This window comes from Madurella fahalii (assembly GCF_045866475.1).
Source record: "Madurella fahalii IFM 68171 DNA, scaffold_6, whole genome shotgun sequence".
NCBI lineage: Eukaryota > Fungi > Ascomycota > Sordariomycetes > Sordariales > Madurella > Madurella fahalii.
In genome coordinates this window covers 392,263-412,957 of record NW_027263976.1, presented here as the reverse complement: position 1 = coordinate 412,957, position 20,695 = coordinate 392,263, and the positions used below count along the sequence as shown (strand labels likewise).

General features: G+C 57.0%; 5 protein-coding genes and 1 non-coding gene across 6 annotated transcripts; 3 read left to right on the top strand and 3 right to left on the bottom strand.

Annotated features, from left to right (window-relative positions):
- Positions 1-138: 138 nt before the first annotated feature.
- On the top strand, positions 139-2,347 carry set9 (histone lysine methyltransferase Set9; the record flags this gene model as incomplete). The annotated part of the gene is made up of 2 exons (XM_071065574.1): positions 139-237; positions 323-2,347. 2 exons carry the CDS (start codon positions 139-141, stop codon positions 2,345-2,347), a joined length of 2,124 nt encoding a protein of 707 aa, XP_070921675.1.
- Positions 2,348-3,000: 653 nt separating this feature from the next.
- Positions 3,001-4,013, top strand: MFIFM68171_10154 (uncharacterized protein; the record flags this gene model as incomplete). The annotated part of the gene is made up of 3 exons (XM_071065573.1): positions 3,001-3,315; positions 3,378-3,813; positions 3,907-4,013. The coding sequence occupies 3 exons, from the start codon at positions 3,001-3,003 to the stop codon at positions 4,011-4,013; spliced, it is 858 nt and encodes a 285-aa protein (XP_070921674.1).
- Positions 4,014-4,483: 470 nt separating this feature from the next.
- MFIFM68171_t178 lies at positions 4,484-4,575 on the top strand. Its single transcript is given in 2 exon segments — positions 4,484-4,520; positions 4,540-4,575. It is a non-coding gene; the product is annotated as a tRNA-Lys (tRNA).
- A 640-nt stretch (positions 4,576-5,215) lies between these two features.
- On the bottom strand, positions 5,216-5,602 carry MFIFM68171_10153 (uncharacterized protein; the record flags this gene model as incomplete). Its single annotated transcript, XM_071065572.1, has 1 exon — positions 5,216-5,602. One exon carries the CDS (start codon positions 5,600-5,602, stop codon positions 5,216-5,218), a length of 387 nt encoding a protein of 128 aa, XP_070921673.1.
- Positions 5,603-7,178: 1,576 nt separating this feature from the next.
- ACC1 (acetyl-coenzyme-A carboxylase) lies at positions 7,179-14,263 on the bottom strand (the record flags this gene model as incomplete). The annotated part of the gene is made up of 4 exons (XM_071065571.1): positions 7,179-8,746; positions 8,803-13,655; positions 13,715-13,980; positions 14,072-14,263. The coding sequence occupies 4 exons, from the start codon at positions 14,261-14,263 to the stop codon at positions 7,179-7,181; spliced, it is 6,879 nt and encodes a 2,292-aa protein (XP_070921672.1).
- A 3,770-nt stretch (positions 14,264-18,033) lies between these two features.
- NDE1_1 (NADH:ubiquinone oxidoreductase) lies at positions 18,034-19,919 on the bottom strand (the record flags this gene model as incomplete). The annotated part of the gene is made up of 2 exons (XM_071065570.1): positions 18,034-19,614; positions 19,692-19,919. 2 exons carry the CDS (start codon positions 19,917-19,919, stop codon positions 18,034-18,036), a joined length of 1,809 nt encoding a protein of 602 aa, XP_070921671.1.
- Positions 19,920-20,695: the final 776 nt, after the last annotated feature.

The following is a 20,695-nucleotide window of genomic DNA, read 5'->3' as shown; positions in this document are numbered from 1 at the left end:
GTGGCATCAGTGGCATCAGTGGCCTTCCTGCGCGCCCCAACACTCCACCCTCGCAGTCTTTCACTCTCGGCGTCCGCATCGTCACTCCTTTGTGTGCGCCGCAACGCCCCCGTCCGCCGCGAGATAATCTCGGCCACGATGCCCCGGACCTCAGCAGCAACGTCCAAGAAGCAGCCGCTCACCCTTGCGCAGCTTGCCGCTTATGATGACATCTTGACGGATGCGCTCGTCGACCATGTGGGCGACCCCCCCCTTCCCTCCCGTCTCCCAACTCCCAACTCCGCCCCGCCGCCGCACTCGAGAGCTAACCCGAGAACCATAGGCCTTTTACTGGACGACAATCCCCAAAAACCGCACCTCGTACCACCCGTCACGGGGCGTCAGGGAGGACGAAATCACCAAAATCATCCAGAACCATCTGATCGTCGACCCGAACCCCTCCGTCGCTGAGGAGAAGCTCCTCGCGACCGACGGCCTGAGGAAGTTTTACGGCTCACTTAAGACACCCAAGGAGAAGCAGGACTTCAAAGGACATCTGCGACGGTACATGTCTATCTACCTACCCGATTGCCCATTCGAGGTCAATGCGACGAACCGGTACACCATTGTCACGTACGAAGCGAGTATAACAGCTCGCCGTTTTATCCGGCGCAATGAGACGATCAAGTATCTGGCCGGCATCCAGGTGACGATTACGCCAGAGGAGGAGGCCGAGATGGCGCTGCGCAAGAAGGATTTCAGCCTCATAGTGAGCAGCCGGAGCAAAGCCACCAGCTTGTTCATGGGCCCTGCGAGATTCGCCAATCACGACTGCGAGGCGAATGCTAAACTTGTTACGTGCGGGCAGGCTGGGATCGAGATTAAGGCATGCAGGGACATTGAGGTTGGCGAGGAGATCACGGTCACATACGCCAATAGCTATTTTGGCGAGAACAACTGCGAATGCTTGTGTCAGACATGCGAAGAAAAGCTAGCGAATGGTTGGCAAGCTCGAGACGGCGGCGTTTCGGTTCAGAAGAGCATAGAGGGCGATCCGGTTGCTGCTGCCCAGGGCTATTCGCTACGCCGACGGAGACGTGACGAGAGCGCTACCGGCGCCGGATCTCGGACCCCGTCGGTTACGCCGGACATCCGCCCGCGGATTTTCAAAAAGCAGCGGAGTCAGAGAATGCTGGGAGAAAGGGCATCAACGACGGATTCCACCGAGCCTGACCAGCTGGGCCGCTCTCACAGTAGTCAGAAACGAAAATGGGAGGCTCTGGGTACACCACCAGTCACACCGGCGAAACGGCTCAAGACAAGCCATTACGAGGTGATCCCGATTCCTTTACCCCCGGCCATCTCCAGGGGAAGCTCGGACACGGAGCTCTCTCGCAGCCCGCTGTCGTCGGAATACGGGAACGGGGATATGACCGAGGCGACGTCTCCTGGATCAGAAGAGGCTGCGCCTCTCATTCTGTCACCAGAGCCCACGCCGACCAAGCAGGGGCCCGATCTGATTAAGCTGGAGGAGAGCGTCTGCAAGACCGAGGACCAGGAGCAGGGTATATCCACCGAAATTCTCCCAACAACAGAGTCCCCCTCGCCTCCTTCGGAAACCGACATTGCTGTTGTATCTCATCCGGCCACCATACTTAACGTCCCGAGTGTGGAGTGTCCTTCATCGGCAACTTCGCGCCACTCTGAGCCCGAACAAGCCCAAAATTCAGACCGGAACACCCTGAGAGCATCAGGATATGTGGAGCCAGCAGAAGATGGGAAGGGAAATACAGCAACGTCGGATGCTCCTGGGATCGAGCCGGCGTCGGGCGCACCAACATCCAGAGCGAAGTCAAGAAAGAGACAAGCCGCTCGAGAGGTTTCGCCAGCTCCGGGAAGACAACGAATTCCGGGCGACTACACTTTGACGCCGCTGCTACTTTCAGAGCCGGAGACGGCATGGGTTCACTGCACCAATTGCAACACTGCATTTGTGCAGAGAAATGCCTACTTCACCAAATCCAACTGCCCTCGGTGTGAGCGCCATTCCATGTTGTACGGGTATATCTGGCCCAAGACGGCACCCGCCGGTCCAAGCGACAGGGAAGAACGTGTGCTTGACCACAGGACGGTCCATCGCTTCCTGCGCCCAGAAGATGAGGCCAAAGTCCGAGGTAGAAAGCATTGGAGAGAACGGCTGGGATCGCAGAGGGAGTCGGCCGATTCAGAGGAGCAGTTCGAAGAGCGTGGCCGGGCGAGGGTCCGAGATGGAGCGAGCGGGGACATGGGGCCCGAAAGCGCGGCTCCCGCCGGAGTCCGCCGTAGCGGACGAGTGCGGAGGGCGAGTGCCAAAGCGATTGGGGAGTGAATCACCCCTGTGGTAAACTGGTTGTGCGGTCGATATAGACACGATTTTCCATTCCGGGGAGACGAGCGGGCTTCCCGCCATCTAGGCGGACATGTACAATACGTTACATTAGTTCTTAGCTACTTAACCTAATTGCTACGGGCGCCGCTGCGAAATGCATAATTACTTGCGCAGTATTGCTAGACATTAGCATGATGATACGGGCCAGCTGATAAAAAACGACCAGCTCCAAGTGAACCGCCGTGGCCGGCTCCCGTTTTCGTCGGATATCGCCTCACACCCCTGGAATCACTTACTACCTCCGTGCCACAGGCAAGAGAGGGAAAGGGTCCGAGCTCTCGTCGCATGCAGCTCACCCCCGCCGCACCGCTATCTTGGCAAGTTTCGAGCAGTGCAGAGAGAGAGAGCTTCCTAGCTCAGCCTCGTAGATTTCCCTATTTCTAGGAGCTGCTCTGCGACGGCGCTTCCCACCCCCTCTTGGCCCATGAGTATTCGGTTTTAACTTCTTCACCCTCATTCTTGAACTTCAAATTGGCGACATCCATTGTGTTTATTTTAGTCTCCACGCGCCGTCCGAGGCCGTTGCGTTCCTTCTTGCATCCAGCTTGCGCGACCAGCTCCTGTCCAGCCAATCCGATCGCGCACACGACACAATGGCCGACAGCTTCAACGAGTCCATGATTGAGGATGCACCTGTCGCCAGCACGTCGGCCGACATCGATATGGCAGAGGGTGCTGACGGCGCTGCCGGCGAAAACTTCAGTCGGACAGAGCTGCCCTTTGCTGAGGGCGGTCCCGACGACACTCCTGCCCCGCGCGTCACCTTCCTACAGTACCTGACAAGCCCAATGGTCACGCTGCTGATCGGGGCGGGCGAGAACGAAACCATCCTCACGGCGCACCAAGCCTTGCTCATCAAGAGCCCCTTCTTCGCTGACGCCTGCGCCGAGTTTGCCGACGACGGCAGCGTACGTCCATTCGTTCCGCCCTCCCCTTGCGCTCCCGAGCTGACAAAACCCACCGGACACAGCCCCGCCAGATCGAGCTCCCCGGCGAAGACCTCGACGCCATGGGTTGCTTCCTCGAGTTCCTCTATACCGGCGACTACTTCCCCAAGAAGGTACCCGGGCAGCGGGCGTTGGAGAAGGACCCCTCGATCCCCGAGGTGGACATGACGGGCGACCAACTCCTCAAGCACGCTAAGGTCTACACTCTTGCGGAGAAGTTCGGCCTCACGCACCTCAAGAACCTGGCGTCGAGCAAGATCCACTGCGTCAACTCGACGGCCAAGGGCGAGATCGCCTACGCCCGTTACGTCTACAAGTACACCCCCAGGGAGGACACCTCGATCCGCGTGCCCGTCGCAAACTTTTGGGCCACGCGCAGCCACACGCTCCGGGCCGAGGCCGAGGAGGAGTTCCGCGACCTCTGCTTGGAGTTTCCCCAGTTCGGTTACGACGTGCTCAGTATGTTACCCCCTTTCGCAACCCCACCCCCTTAACCCCCCGCGTCCCTATCCCAAGCACAGTCTTGCTCACCAATTTTTCTCACAACCACAGCACGCGTCCTCGACGACAAACTCAAGCGCGAGCGCAACGAGAAGCTACACCCCGGCCAGGGCAGCGCGCGCAAGCGGCCGCGCCACAGCAGCGCCACGCAAGCTTAGGCACCATACATGCCCTTATTTCAATGCAATTTCCAAACGCCTTGCCTTTCCCCCCTTAATTTTGCCGTCTCAGCTATTTGACGGTCCGCGGGGTGGATTGGACGGCCAAAAGCAAGAGATACCCCGCAGCCATTTGGCATACGCTAGACATTAGCTACAGTAGGAGGACGATGCATCGGGTTTCGCTATTTTGATTCCGCGACGGGGGTATTTCGGGCTGTCTCCTGAGGCAGCCTCAGAGGACAGTTTCTGGGGGTGGCTTTGACCACCAGGTTCTGGCGATCGGCGCTCTTCTTTGGTCTCAAAAGGGCGTATCATAGGCACTATATAATTAATCTTAATGGGATTGAAGGCGTAGACTTCTTGTCAGCATGGTCTTGTTCTGGCCTGCACAGAGTTCTTGGAATCCCTGACACTGCACTTGTTGCATATAAATGGTATTGCTGCTAACAATTTTCAACAAATAGCCTGCCCGGCTAGCTCAATCGGTAGAGCGTGAGACTCTTAAGGATTCTCCCGAACGTCAATCTCAAGGTTGTGGGTTCGACCCCCACGTCGGGCTCAATTCCCGATCAACGATCTCTTTTTGCAATCTTCTTGGCCGTTTCAACTGATTTTCATTTTTCTTCATTTCCCTCATGATGTCTTCTTTTCCCATCCTAACCATACCAGAGCTTAGGTCCTTGGGTACCGGGAACCGTCTTGCGCCGTTGAAACAAGAATGGGGAATGAAACGATCGTATAGTTATTCACCTAGAATAGGGTTTTTGAACCCGATGATTGAGCTATGCCTTTCCTCAAGATCAATTCAAAAAAAGTTATGGCATGATATCCAGACTAAATAACTTGAACCAACAATAACCGTCTCTCGCCGCACCTTGTTCACTTCGCTTGGCGATGGGACGAGTAGGCCCTAGATCCAGGCCTTCTCTACCCATAGAGAGCGGGGAGAAACAACTCAAGTATTTGCGAGCCGAAGTACCGCTGTACTAGATAATGCCCCTGAGTGTATTAAGGTGAATCAAGAATAGGTAGAGTCCAGCCTCCATTCCGGGATCCAACAGATGGCGCAGGCTAACATGATTCGCAAGAGATTATGCTTTCATGCATGAACCTTGCGAGTTAGCTGGATCAAGATATGGAAGCCAGAAAATACCACGCCATCAAATATCACAAAGGGGCTAACTTACTTCCCGTGTCCCCTAAGCAATTGTGAACGAGTTGGTGTTGGCAGTAGCCACTACACGAGTGCCGGAGATGCCGGCCCCGCCCGAGCGGACGAACTCGTAGATCGAGATCCTCAAGTAATAGGTTCCCGGTGGCGGCTTGTCAACCGGAAGCTCCGAGAACCTGAACTCCACGGACCTTCCACCGCCTAACCCAGACTCGGCAGTCCCGCCAAGCGGATGGTCTCCCGTCGTGTCGCCCGCGGCGAAAAGGCCGGCGGCCGCGAATGCACCATCCTCGGCGGCCGTTGGGAAGTCAACTCGAACCACGACAGCAGGGTTCAGTATCAGGGGGCTCCCCCCGTTGACGCGCTCAGGAGGCTGCACCTGCACTACCAGGCTCGGGTTCCCAGATGCGGCCATATTCGATTTCGGTATTCGATGGTTGGGGCTGGATCGGCTCGTTTTTTTTTTTTTTTTTTTTTTTTTTTGCTATGCTCAGGTACCTGATAAAGGGCTCTGTTGATAATTTGATGGATTGTCCCCCAGAAGACAAGCTGAGGGTTGGTTTCCCGTTTTATATGCCATTCCGCAGATGACAGGGGGAACATTCCTCGCCCCCGACGCTGCTAACGTAATTTGCAACAAACCTTGTAAAAGTCGCCAGGCGGTACGAACTTGTGTTATACCTTCACAAGTGTCGGTCTTGAAACCCGTGGCGTTAGACAGCCAGAGTTGGACCCTCTGATTCCATCATCGGTCATTGGAACTGGGCTCCCTAAGACGGTCGCGCACGTCCTCCACAAACCCGTCGACCGATCCATCAGGACTTGTACCAGAATAACCATTACCGCAACCCAACCAACACCATTACCTTACTATCACCCATCTCCATGGAGAAACAACCCGGTTAATCAATTTAGCCTCCTTCCATACCTTAGTGCGTGCCGCGAAATCTTTGCTACTAATTAGAACAGGACAAATATCAGAACAAATTCTAAGAATGCCCGAACCGAACCCAACACACGAAAAACGAAACCCCAGCCGCCTCTCACCTCCGCGGCTTCCGGGAAGAAGCACTGACGTGGACATGGCAGATCATCGCTTTTGTCACCTAGCAGCGTAACGTGCTACCGAGCGACAAAACGGTGCAGTACGTACCACGGTGTGCAGCAAAGAGGAGGCAGCAGCGTTGGCGAAACGGGTAGCAAAAGATCCCTCCCGGTTGTAGACAACAAGCAAACACATAACACGTGGCCACAAGAGGCGGGTTGTATGACAAGTGACCAGTTTCATCTCTTGGTAAAGGATGACATGTCTAGTCTTCCTTCGAGAATCCTTACAACTTGCTCCTTTAACCCGCCGCACCGGAAAAAAAAAAAAAAAAAAAAAACCTAGACTCAACCCAAGTGAAACCGTCGTCCATCGTACGTATAAAGATATTCTAAACCGTTCGCAGTTCACGGCAAGAATCTAGTCACAGGGAAACCGTTCGATTTCTCAGACAGACATACCACCGCTCGAAACCCTAAGCACCACAGTTGTCTCACTAAGGTATACTAGCACATGGGAATAAGTACAAGAATCGATGAGAAACAGCAAAGACAAGAAATACCGTACCAGAACGGAGATGGGCCGGATGAACAAGCAATGGATACTGAAAAGGGTTCTTTGCAACGCGATGTTTCGCGCTGGTAATAACGTAAAACGTTGTGATATCCTTGGACACGAGTGGTCGGATCGCCATCTACTCCTGGTCCAAGCACCCTGTGCTTAGGCAATTCACAGTGTTTATCGACGTAGGGTACTACTGCCCTGTAAAAGAACTCTTCTATTCTATACCCGTTACTTCGTTGGCTACCCGGCGCATATACCATACGTTTAAAAACATCACTGATTGCCTTCCATGTTGCTAACCGACCCAAATCACCCCAAGAGAACCTTTCCCCGTAAAGCCCAACACTTTAACCTCCCTTTCTATACACGACCGTCTCCACCCTCAGACCTGCTTCAAAAACTGCAAAAGCTTCTCCCTCTCTTCCACAGGCATCACGCGCAGTACCTCGCGCACGCCCTTCCAGCCAGCACCGGGTTCCGTGCTCGAGCCGTTGCCGGCACGGATGATGTCCTGCATCTGAGCCGTGAGCGCTTCGGCCCTGAGGGACTCGACCTTGTCCTGGATCAGCTTCCGGTTCTCTTCGTACCAAGTGGCCACATCCCGATCGTTCTTCTGGAAGTTGGCAATACCGCTCCATGCCTCGAGGAGGCTGAGGTGGCGGCTGCGCGTCTGCGGCGACGTGGCAGTCATGGACGGCGTAGCTCCCTTGCCAACGGGCGCCGTGGCGCCTGCGATGCGCCGGAGGACGTACTCCTCGTTGAGCCTCCTGCGCACACGCCAGTAGAAGAAGCGGCGGGCCTCGCGCCACTCGAGAACCTCCCGGATGACACCCTTGGCCTTCATGCGCCCGGCGCGGTCGTGCAAGTCGGCAAACTGCAGACTGATTTGAGCGTAGACGGGCAGGAGGTGTTGTTCCCGCTCCGTCATCTGCTTCTTGATTGCATCCTTCTCCTCCTTGGACAAGCCGCTGTCGGCGATCTGCTTCTTGAGGCTACCGTACAGCGGGTCCAGGCGGGCCATCGTCTCGAGCTGCTTGTCCTTGCGATACTTGATGCCGATGATGCCCTCCGGTTCTAGGACGCCGCCGCGAGCCTCCACATCTGCATACATCTCCATGGCCACCGGGTTGATGGTCGGGTCTACGACGACCCACGAGCCGCCGCGGAGCTCCCCGAACGGCGGGATGTAGATGAAGACGGGCTGCTCAAACTTGACCAAGGCATCAACGATAAAAGAGCCGTACTTCAGAACCTCGTTGTACATGTCGCGCTGGCCGCCGGAGAAACCACGCCAGTTGGCCAGGATCATGAGCGGAAGCTGTTCACCGTTGTTGAAGTCGTTGATTGCCTGTGCCGTCTTGAAGGCCGAATTGGGATACCAGACACCGCCGGCCTCGTTGGTCAGTTGCTCGATCGAGTCGGGGTTGGCAGGATCAGCCGGAGTGATGTTCTCGACCGACCGAGTCTCGACCGCGATGACACCCATCGGGATGCCGGCGAGGCGGGCACGGCCCACCACGACCGTCCGGGCCCAGCCGCCAAGCGTCTCAACGAACGAATCCTTATCGAATAGGCCGGGCTGGAAGCCGTCGTCGTCGTCCTTGCCGGCGATCATCCACCTTACGTCGTAAGGCTGCCTCTGCGGCGGCGTGTAGACGACGTCTCGGTCCCAGGTGTCGATGCTTGGGCTGATGGGCACCGGGCTGTTGCGCTTATCGGGGACGAAGGACATCCATTCGACAATCTTGGACACACCGGCAAAGTCGTCGTTGGCAGTCAGATGGGAGACACCGTTGCGATACATGATCTGGGTACCGCCGAGCTGAAGGTTGGATGTGTAGACCTCGCGGCCGAGCAGGTTGTTGAGCGCCGGCGCACCGGTAAGAATGATCGGCTGACCCTCAATTTGCACGGCACGCTGGCCGAGGCGGACAAGATACGCACCGATACCTGTAAGTCGTTAGTTTGTATTTCACAGGTGCAGCTACCGCGGGATGAAGACTTACCAACTGAGCGGCAGGTGACGAGCGTGCAAGTGAAGATGTCGTTGTAGGCCCTGCTCGTCGCTCCCGCGATTAGGCCGGACCCCCGCAAGCACTCGACTCCCAGGCCGTCCTCGGCACCAACAATGGTCACGATCTTGTGGCGTTTCTCTCCGTCTTCGACGACTTCCTCCGTGATAACCTCATTCTCAAACCGGTTCTTAGCCACGTCGTCGAGATAGAGGTACTTGAACCCCGCCTCGGGCTTCTCAGGGTCATTCCAAGCAACGCTGAAGAAGGGCATCAGCTCGTTGGCGAGACCTAGGCGGGCACCGGAGTTGGCTGAGAGGTAGATGCGGGGAATGCCTAGCTTGCGAGCTAGCTCTGTGCATTTGAAAAAGAAGCTGTCCTCCTTGGGACCGAAGGAGCCAATGTTGAATGTGATGTCGTTGGCGACCACGACAAACTTGCGACCGTTGGGGTACTCGGGCGTGCGGGCGTTTATCATCCATCCCACCATGCCGCAGGTGTTGGTACCGGGCTCGCGAGATACTTCGGTTAGGTTGTCGTGGTCGTCGAGAACGAGCTCGTTGAAGTCGATGCATTCGCCGACAGGTGGCTGCTTCTGGGCCAGAGACGGGTGCTTCTTGACAGCGGTGGTCCAGCTGTTCTGGATCGCCTGGCGGAAGAGCTCTGGGAAGTCGTAGACATACTGAGTGCCCATCAGGTGAGCCTTGTACCGCTTGGGCTGCAGCCAGTTCTTGGTCGGGTACGGGGTCGAGACCGGGAGCAAATGCATAGACCCGATCTTGGTAGTCCCCCCAATGGAGTGGAAGACCCATTCGCCCTTCTCCGATTTGCGCTCCTGGTACATTTCGATCTGGATGACATAGCCCGACGTGTTGGTGATGATGACACGCAGGGGGTATGCCATGCCGGTGGATGGATCCGTGCAAATGATGCGGATTTCGACCTGGGCGACACGCAGGCGCCAGGCACGAGGACCAAACCTATCCAGGAAGCCTTGCAGAGACTGCTCTACCTCCTTTGGCTCTAGCTGGAAGACAGGAGTGAAGTTGATGAACAGGTGGTTGAGATCCGAGTTGGTGGTGCCAATGATCTCGAGCGCATCGAAGATATCGTTGACCACACGATCAGCTTCCGAGGTCAGGTACTTGGCTGTCGGCATCTCGTCATCGCGAAGACGGCCGGGACGGATGACCGCGCGAGTGAAGAAGCGCCTGTCAGCCTCGACGCCCTTGCCAATAGCCTCATACACGTGGATGTTCTTGTTTTCCGTGAACATCGGCGTGATCTTGAACTTGGAAAGACGTCCGAGCTCGAGCTGGAACGCAAGCGCAGGTTCGCTGTGACGGATGCTGTCATCCTCGATGTACTCGGGGCCGCGGAAGGTATAGTAACCCGGATACGACCCGTCATTCCGACCGCAGATGAAGGTTAGACGACGGACGCGGTGGGCAAGGAGCTCCTCCTTGAATTGGTGAACCAAAGGAAGGATATCCTTCAGCATCTCGTCGTCATTGCGGCCCTCAGCATCCCTGATGGCGACATTGACCACGGATGAGAGCTCCTCTACGCTGTTAAGCCGAGGAGGCAGCGCCGGCCGACGCTTGCCGCTGAGATCCGGAATCAGACCTGCGCTCTTCTGACGCGCACCACCTGCCTTCGGGAGAGTCTCCAGCGCCCTAGTCAGGATCTCCTCCGCGTCATCAAGGTACCTGCAAGGAACGATGACGCCCTTGCGCATGGGCTCCTCCTGGGTCTTCTGGGTCCAGTAGGACATATCGCTGATGGAACTAATGCGCTTGAAGCTGGCGTCAACCGGGGTAGCAGGGGACGAGGGCGCGTTCGACTGGACAGGCAGCCCGAATTCTGACTGGCCGATCTTGCGCAGAGTGAAGTTCCAGGTCAGGAAATTTGGAGACTGTGTTTCATCCGAGTGATACTCGATCGCCTTGAGGTGGTAAGCGCGGTATGCGCGACGGACGTAAACTTCGAGCGCCGCGAGAGACACCCACGGGTCTTCATGGGCGAAGAATAAGGTCAACACGTCGAAAACGGTATACGTCGAGTCGACAACCTCCTTCAGGTTTTCCAGTTTCGGGGTCCTATGGTTAAACCCGGTTTCACCATAGCGAGACTCGACGACGGACGAGCGAAGGATGTGCTCCATCTGGGCAGTCCTCTCCTCGAGAGACGGGAGAGCGCACTGAATGAGAATCTCGCGGGCCTTGAGAGACACCTTGGCCGTTTGGCGGGACTCGAGCTCTGCCATCCTCTGGAGAACGGGCCGGAGATAGGGGGCGATATTGCCGACGTTGGGTTTGTTTGGCCGGTACTCGTCGAGGATTGCCAGCACCAGAGAGTTCTTCGCCGCAACCCTACTGTGGGAAAGAACAGTCTGGACAACCTTGCCAATATCGTCCTTGTTCTCGTCCCGAAGTCTCAGAATTGCCTCCTCGTCCTGGAGCCGACGACCCGAGAACTGGCACTCGACGTCTGCGTACATGGAGAGCAGATCCGCGATGGCGTTGAGTTCCCGGGCTTTCTGGCCGTGGGCGTACATGTCTAGCACCGCGGTGAGCGGAGCAAGCGTGGACTTGAGCAGGTCGGCATCACCCTCCGAGGTAATGTTGTCATCCATAAACTTCTGGAAGGTCTTGATCAGGGCCTTGGCAGGGAACTCGGCCTGTCTCTGGCTGGCACGCTCCAGGACTTGGGTGAACTGAGCGTGAAGCTTCTGCGGCATACGGCCGTGGAGGGCTGAGAACTGCGCCGAAAATTCACCGTAGGGCAACTGCGGGTTGCGCAAGACCTCGATCAGCTCCTTCAACGTCTGAAGCATGATGACCTGGTTGTCGAAACCCATGAAAATATTCCGCAGGGTGTTGTACAGGAGAGTGAACCGCTGGGCAGGCTTGGTGCCAACATTGACGGGGTTGCCGTACTTCGGAAGCTGGCCCAGGAAGGGCTGCGCCTGCTTGACGCGACTGGGGTCATCCAGCGCCAGAATGCCCAGAATATCCCCAGCTTCGAGCGTCGCACCGGGCTGCTTGATGAGCTGCACATGGCCGTCCTCCTGAGCGACGAGAGGCATGTACATCTTCATGACTTCGACTTCGGCGAAGGTTTGACCGGCCTTGACATGCCCGCCGTTCTCGACCGAATACTTGACTAGTTTACCGGGAGAAGGAGTCCTGAGCTGGGTGGGATCATTCTCCTGTTCGAGCAGGCAGGTCTTGCTATCGACAGACATGCGCGTGGCGGCTACTTCCTCCTTCCAGTAGACGTTGTGACTCCGACCGTTCAGCAGGATTAGGAGACCACCGTCACTGAGAGCACGGACGCCGACGGTACACTTGGAACCGTTGATGAAGAGGTGATAGCTGTCGGCACTGGATCGCGTGGCCGTGAACTTGTAACGGAAACCCTCGTAGATGAAGTCTATCGGGAAAACCGTCTTGAGAATATCCTTGGACGGCACCTGACCCTTCTCTAGGCCCGCGCGATATTCCGCGATGCAGTTCTCGCTCGCGATATGGGCCTTGGTGACAGCACCACAGACAACTGCAAGCATAGTGTCAGGTCTCTCAGCAGTGAGCTTCTTGGAAATGAGCTCATCGAGCCAACCGGTCGTGATCGTGTTCTCCTCGAAGGCCTCGGTCTCCAGCAGCTTGATAAGATACTCGACAGTCGTGCGGAAATCGCCACGAATGCTGAGCTCCTTCAGCGCGACGACCATGTGTTTCCTCGAAGCCGCACGGTTCTCGCCGTAGGCGAAGATATGCCCGAACTGCGAGTCCGAGAAGCTGTGGATACCGCCAGCGGAACCGACAGAGAAGTACCCCCAGGCATTGGAGCTGGAACGGAAGTTCAAGTCATGGAGCACGCCGTTTGAAGGCTTGAACCCCTCGCCGGGATCTTCCGAGGTAATCCGGCAGGCCGTCGTGTGGCCCTTGGGTGTCGGCCGTCGCTGAGACTTCTCGCTCTCAGGATTCTTGAACTCGAAATCGATCTCGGTGGCGGTTTTGGGGTCGACGCCATAAAGGAGCCTTATATCCCGGATCCGGTGCAGAGGGAGGCCCATGGCAACCTGAAGTTGCGCCGCGGGCAGATTGACTCCGCTGACCATCTCGGTGGTGGGATGCTCGACTTGCAGGCGAGGGTTCAGTTCCAGGAAGTAGAACTTGTCCTCGGCGTGGGAGTAGAGGTACTCGACAGTGCCGGCAGAGACGTAACCGACGAGCTTGCCAAGCCGGACGGCAGCCTCCTCCATCGCCTTGAAGGTTGCGGGTTTGGCAATTGTGACGGGTGCTTCTTCGATAATCTTCTGGTGCCTCCTCTGAACCGAGCAATCTCTGCCGAAGAGCGAGATGTTGTTGCCGTACTGATCCGCGAGCAGCTGAACCTCCAAATGCCTAGCGCTGTCGGCCAATTTCATGATAAAGATGGGAGACCCCGGGATCTCGCTGGCAGCTGCCTTGTAGAGCTCCTCAAAGTGCGACTCATCGATGACTTTCCGGATGCCCTTGCCACCACCGCCCTCTGACGCCTTGATCATGACGGGGAAACCAATCTCCCTGGCCTTTTCCAAACCCTCTTGCCAGGAGCTAACGCATCCCTTGAGATAAACGTCATCGGGGACCGTCACAATGCCGTTCTCGTCGATGCTGACTTCGTTAACGCCCGTGCCGGACCAGGGGATGCAGGGGACATCTGCGTGCTGGGCGACGATGGTAGAGGAAATCTTGTCACCCAGAGACCGCATGGCCGAACCGGGGGGGCCGATAAAGACAATTTTCTTTGGAGATGCAGCCAGCGACTCTGGGAGCTTCGGGTTTTCTGATGCGTGACCCCTGTGAAATATTGGTCAGTCTCGAGTGCCCCGGTAATCCCCCTGCAATGCGCGGCTTACCATCCTGCCCAAACGGCGTGCACATCCATACGCTCTGCAACGTCAACGATAAGCTCTACGTTGGCGTAGTTGTGGTTGTTCGTGCCGCCGGGAACCTCGACGTAGTGATCCGCCATCCGGATGTAGTCGGCGTTAGCCTGCAGATCTTCTGGCGTGGCCATGACGGTAAACTTGATGGCCCGCTCGTCGCCGAACGTCTCGTATGCCCATTTCCGTACTGATCGGATCTCTTTGACGGCTGCAATACCGTTGTTGGCGATAAGGACCTGCCAAGGAGGGTATTGTCAGCCCATGACATCGGGGCAGGCTTAAAAATATCGCCGAGCCCATACTTTGGGCCCGTCCGGGCGCACTCACATTGGTGATGACTGTGTGGCCGTCATGGCTAGCGACAAAGTCCTTCACTTTTGACGGAGGAGCGTTCTCCAGCCTGTTGCCGCCGATAAAGTGGGAGGCCAAGTTGTGCTTTTCGGCATACGACGCCTTGCCGTTGGCATGGGGGACTGTGACGCCGGCCCGAGTGGCGCCATTGCCGTTTATTTCTGTCATTGTTGTTGTTGTTGCCCGGGGCAAATTCGTCGAGACTGAGAACAGAAGCCGAGTCTTCTGACCTGTCCTGCTAAGACTATGTTCGGTGTCAAGAACGTGACACAGCTGGGGGTGTTTGAGGGTCGGGGATTTTCCCGAACTGGAAAATCGTCGGACTCGGATAAAGTTTGGGGCCCCTCAGGAGGAGAAGCTGGACACACTGCGGGCTGGATGTCAAACCGCGATGTTAGTAAGTCCCGACTTGGCAACGACTTGGGGAGCTGGGCGACGGGTCAAACCGACCTCAATGCGTAGCAATGGCCTTCTGGAGGAACTGGGTTCTCGACTTGAAATATGGTTGTGCGGCGGCACGGGTATCTGCAAGGGATAGAGATAGCCGCCGAGAATTACAAGAGGGATGAGACCACAGGAACGCCAAAGCAGAAGTACAAGAAGGGAGAGGGCTGCCACGCAAGGAGTTGGGCAAACAACGGAGGGAACGAGAGCGAGAAAGATTGGGCAGGATGGGGAGGCGTAAGGTAGATGAATGGGAATCTCCGAATTTCTGGTGGGCGCTGCAATGCCACTCGTGAACATGGATGGGGGGGAGGGGGGCAGGTGGGGCCCAAATCGGATCCAGACGAGCACTACATGAAGGGGAAAAAAAAAAAAAAAAAAATGAGGGTGTGTGATACCCTGGTGTCTCTTGCTGCTTCACCAACGCCGACACCACCCATACCCCCCTCCCCCCCCCCCCTTGTTTACTCCGCGTTCACCCCGAAATGCAATTTTTCGGTTGCCAGATTGCGAAAACTCCCTTCGGATGGAACGCGGTGGATTCCCCCAGGCGCACCGATTCTGTGATTCAGACCAATCAAATTTGCTCGCCACGACGTTGGGGAAAGCCCCAAGCTGCCAAAAGCCGGACGCTGTCACCGAGCCACGGCTTGCAGTGTAAAACGTCGACTTGCAGACTGGTGAATCTGCAAGGCAATCAAGCCTTCCCAGGTCCAAGGTCCCACCTCTCCCAGTTTTGCGGTTCGGCCAAGTCCTCCCTAACCAACTCTGCAGGAGTGGGGTACAGTAGAGTACATTCCTGGGCCCAGAGTATCAGATCGAGTATAATAACAATGGTGGACATGGCGTCTCGAGAACGCAACGGCCAGTCTCTGGAGTCTTGTATCACAGATCGCTGAGCCTTTCCTTAAGCCGCGCTGTCTTGGACTCTATGAGCCGCCCTGCGAATCGATTACCGGACATCAGGGCACCTGTCGGGCCAAGTAACGCCGGGCAGACCCGCTTCGGCATTCGGGCAGCGCCATCCGGGGTCCGAATGTTCGCCGACTTTCTGCGCCGAAACCCGTAAGGTACTGCTATATCTGGGTTCAGCGTGCCAGATGCACGCCGGACAACACAACCTGTTCATCGGTTCCAGGGAGTCGAGCCTCGAAAGCCAGACTCCCCACAAATTGGTGGTTGGGCTGGAACCGCAATTTTGGAGACCTGCAGAAGGTGGGGCGGTCGTAGAGAGGGTCGACGGCGGGCTCAACAACCGGAACCAGCCCGTTCAACCATTTTTGTCGTCTCGTTCTATTTGCCCCGTCTCGCGGAATGCAGTCCAGTAATGTAGAACTCCGACCCGGGGAAAATCCCGAACGGTACAGTACAGTACAGTACCTTAGTAAATAGCCGAGAGTAACCCGAACGCAGAGACTATGGGATTCTGTGTTTCTGAACAGGGGAGTAGCATTGGCAATTGCAAAATCCCATCTTGCATTCGGCGGTGCCTTGACTTGCGGAACTGACGCAACCGAGTGCCGAGTTTCTCTGCGAAAAGTTGATGCCAGCTCTGTTGAGAGCGTCTCGCTGAGCTGAAACGTCAGACATCCCCAATTGTTGAGTTTCCATGTAAGAGCCGGGAACCCCGGCTGGCCGAATTGACGGAAACGGTTAGCGCAGGAACCGGAGTTGGCCCCGCAGATCCCCAACATCTTGTCCGCTGTCAAATGCGCCCAAGTGCCTGTTTGGGACTAGCTGGGTTCGTTTACCTTGAACTCTTTTTTCACGAGGGGAAGCATCGCGGTTCACGACAAGCCATTGACGTACTATCCACAATTGGGCTCTTGTTTTGCAGTGAGGCATTCCTACCCGTCGCATTCCCTCTGCCCGAGTGCGATAGGACCGGGAACAGTACTTAGCAACATAGGCAAATTACCCGGTCTCTCCGCCTGTATGTAAATTTTTAGCGAAACCCACTCGAGGCTGCCCTGCGTTCACTTCGATGATGGCGCCTAGTGTCACGGGCTACCGGTAGCAGAACATGATTGGGATTCCATTGCTATGCTGTCCAGGAGTACCGCCTTCTTCGCGACTATTTCCCACTCCCACTTAATATTCGCGCAGCATCACATGCACTCCTGCAGTTCCAGAGAACCATCCCGCTTTTCGGAATCCGAGGGCCGGGCCGGCCCGCCAGGGACATTGTTCGCGACACTGACCAGAGACATATGTACTGATATTGCCATCGTAGCTCCCTCCGTATGATAAATTATCTGTTCTATCGGAGCTTCTAAGGGAGGTTCGACCGGCGACAGCTATGGCACATTTGAAGCTCAACCACAAGCCCAAGTGTCTATACTCCATCTACCAGACGCCCAGCCATGTCCGAAATAGATAATGTCAGATCTACACTAGTACAAAGCCATGCGACAAGGAGAACCGCTGCCCCGCCCCCGCGTGCCCGTACATACGCAGTAAAACTGATCACAGATCGAGATCTCGGCCGGCACGGCCGACTGTCGAGGGCAAAGACGAACACCCACCCGCCAGGCCCAAGCCAGCCGAGCCAGCACGGCGGGACCCACACGGGCCCCTGACATCAGAATCGTACGATATTTCGGAGCCGTCGGTCCAGACGCAGCCAGCCGCCAGGTACCATTTCCCCCCCCCCCTCAGCCCTACAGAATCCGATCCCGAGCGTGCACAGGTACCCGAGACAGGCCGCATCTCGGTATCCTAGGAGATCCCCGAGAATTAAGCTTGTTACTTCGCTGCAGGGTGCAAGGGGGGCCCGCATGGCCGAGTATCTTACCGACACCCCCAGTACATGAAGATGGCCATGCAATGACTCCTCCTCCTCGTCAGTATCTACAGGCAGGCGGCATGACAATACCAACAAAGCACGTATGGGAAGTCAAGAAGAAAAAAACACACCAAAGATAGGAGATGTGGGTATTAGACAAACTGCGATATCTGCTCCCTCATCCGTGCCAGTGCTCCTTGAACATGGTTTAAGGTAGTATTCCAAAGAGAAACGACAAGCAGACCAGAACCAGACCCGACCAAAGCAACCCACTTTATGCTCCCTTTCCCCCCCTCCCCCCCACCCCCATGGAAAACGGCCATGCAAAGCAGATAAGACCAAGGATAAAATAACAAAAAGACGTTGTATTGTAACAGGACAGGACCGAAATCTTCGCCCTCCTGCCAGGGACCCCCCGTCTCCCGTCCCAGACGACAAACAAAAGTAAAGGTATATCTCGTCGTTTCACGATCGGACACCATCACGCCGGCAGGAGAAACCGTACAGACCGACAACGATGGACGGACCAAGGCCCCCATGTCTCCAATAAGACGGGAAAAGTGGGGCCGTTAAAGCCGAAAAATAAACAAGAAAACAAAGGGAAGGAATAATATGTATCAGGTATTCCGTTGTCCACAGCCGAAGACCAAAAATGAGAGCAAAAAAAGAAAACCATCAAAATAATGTGGACCCAAGGTTAGGTAGGTCATCAGTAGGTCTCGCCGACATCCTCCAGCACTCTTGTGGTGCCGCTCGTCCTCCTCCCGGACACGGACGAGGCCCCGGCGCTTTGCCGTCGGCCACCGGGCAAGGGGATGCCGCTGGGCATCGGGATGCCCGTAGCGCCCGACTCCAGCTCGACGCGGCTGTAGGTGCCTCGCCTGCTAGGCGTCCGGAACTCGGCGTCGGGCAGGGCACCGGCGGGCGCCGCGAACTCGTCCACCTCGGCGGTGCTGTAGCTCACGCTGCTGCTGTGGCCGTGGCCGTGGCCGTGCATGCCCAGGCTGCTTCGCGGCCGCCCGAGCGGCGTGCGGGGCCCCGTCAGGCTCGCCCGGCTCATGGGTCGCGGCGGGGGCATGATGCTGCTGCTGGCGAGCGACTCGGTCCTGCTGGGCGGGCGCGCGTAGCTCGAGATGCTAGCCCGGCTGCTCGGCCGCGAGACGTCGGGCTCCACGTTGGTCGGGTTGCGGTTGGGCAGCGGGCCAAACGACAGGCGCGACACGCCCGAGGCGCTCAGGCGAGGCATGTGCCTACTCGTACTAGAGATACTACTACGCGACTCGGAAGGGGCGTGTCGGGAATGCGACGGCGTCGCTTCGTCGCCCGCGAGGCTCGAGGCGGTCGACCCGCCGGTGCGCTTGCGGCTGCGGATCGTGACCGTCGACGGGACACCCATGGTGGCTCGAGGGGACGAGCGGGGCGGGGTGCTGGATGGCCCCGGCAGCTTGGAGCGGGCCGAGTGCACGCGCGCCTCGAGGCGCTGCATCTGGGCAGTGAGGGTTCGGATGTGGGTGAGCGAGTTGGAGGTCGGGACGCGGTGGGGGTTCGCACGGGCCGCCGCTCTTGCTGCTGCTGTACGATGAGCCGGCGTCCGAAGCGGATGCGGAGGTGCATTAGATGCGGGGCGGTTTGCTCGCGCCGAAGATGTGGAACCCGCGAATTGCCTTGGCTTCGGCGTGATGCTGTTCTCCGCAGATGGGATCCGGCTCTTCCGTGTCGGAGCTGGTGTCTTGAGGATAGCCTTGGGCAGAGATACCGATTTCTCGGACATGGGAGGCGACGGAGGATCTTGGAGTTCCGAAGTCGTGTCTGCCGTGGATAGCGATTTCGTATCGGGCGGGGTCGTGATCATCGGAGAGCTGGCGGTCGAGTGCGGCGAGTTGCAGAAAGATGGCGATCCCGGAATCGAAATGTCGGTCGATATGCTCGAGAGGTGGCGGGCTTCCTGTTTCCTGAGCTTGTCCTGGAGAATCTCGGTTTCGATCTTGAGGTCGGCGAGTTCTTCCCGCAACCTTTGGGTCTCGACTCGCAGCTGTTCTCGCTCTTGCTCTCCAATCTTGATCTCCTCTTCCATCATGACGCCCCTCTCAATTGCGACATTGTACTTGGACTCGAGGTCTTCCAAAGAGGAAGTGGTATTTCGGGCCTGGCGCTCAAAGTCATCGTTGGCCACCTCTATGTCGCGCAGCTTGAGCTGGAGGGTCCTGTTTGTGTCGCGCAAGTTCGTAATCTCTTTCTCGAGCGCGCTCTGCGCTGCGTTTGCCTCGGCTTTTGATTCTTTGTATTTTCTCTGTAGAGAGTCAGCCAGACTACCTCGGGCGCACGGTTCCGCGGACGCGGACGATCGGAACGGTAAAGGCGGTGTACCTTCCACTCTTCCACCTCGTAGTTCAGCCCCTCCGCCTTCTGCCGCAAGGCGCGCTCCCGCTTGTCGGCCGCATCCAGATCCTTCTCGAGTTCGGCTTCCAGCTCCTTGCTCGATGCCTGAAATTCGGAGAGTTCGTGCTCGAGCAGCTCGTACTGCGCCTTGTACCAGGCCAGCGCTTCCTCGGTACTGGCCCCGGCGCTCAGAGGCGATGATGGCAGCTCAGACATTTGGGCTGATTACGCGGCGGCGTGCTAGGGGCTTCGCAATCTCGCATGTGAAATAAATAGACGCACGGATGAGTTGTCGGAAAGAGTGTCGCAGGTTGGTTGAAACAAGAACAGAAAGGAAAGGTCGTGCGTCGCTGTCGTAATCGTGAAATGAAATCAAATATCCTCGTGGCGTTATGGGTTCTTGCGACGTGGTCGCTGGTCGCTTCTGGCAGTGGGATTTTCCTGGCTTGAGGGTGTCAACAACCTCCGCATCGGCAGCGATTGCGACAGACACAACATACCCGACCGGTGTCTGCTGATTTCAACGTCCAAGACTGGCGGGAACGTCGAGGCCCGCTGTCGGCGACGGACGTTGTCGGATGTTCGCAGCGCGCGGCCGACTTACCTACCTATGGCGCGGCTGTTGTTGTCGTCGTCGTTGTCGATCGGATGTCGTCGGTGTTGGGAAGAAGGAGGATTCACCTTCCAGCGGAGGGTGTTTTCCTTGGCGTCCCGTTGTGCTGTCTCTCCTGGCCTGTCGCATGCACTAATGGCGTCCGGGCAACCGTGCACGCCAGGTGGGGCAGTCTTGGCCCGCCTCTTGGTCTCGACTACGCAGAATCTGGAACTGCCCGTCATGCGCTCAGTTTATTGATAAAGATTTATTTCTACGAGAATGCACACAGCTTGAAATGGCCCCGTTTCCGCGTTGCGCTCCGTGGCATGCGCAATTGAAGCCTCCGCCGAACGCCATGTCTCCCTCCCCTGGCGACCATTAGCCAGCGGCTCGTCCC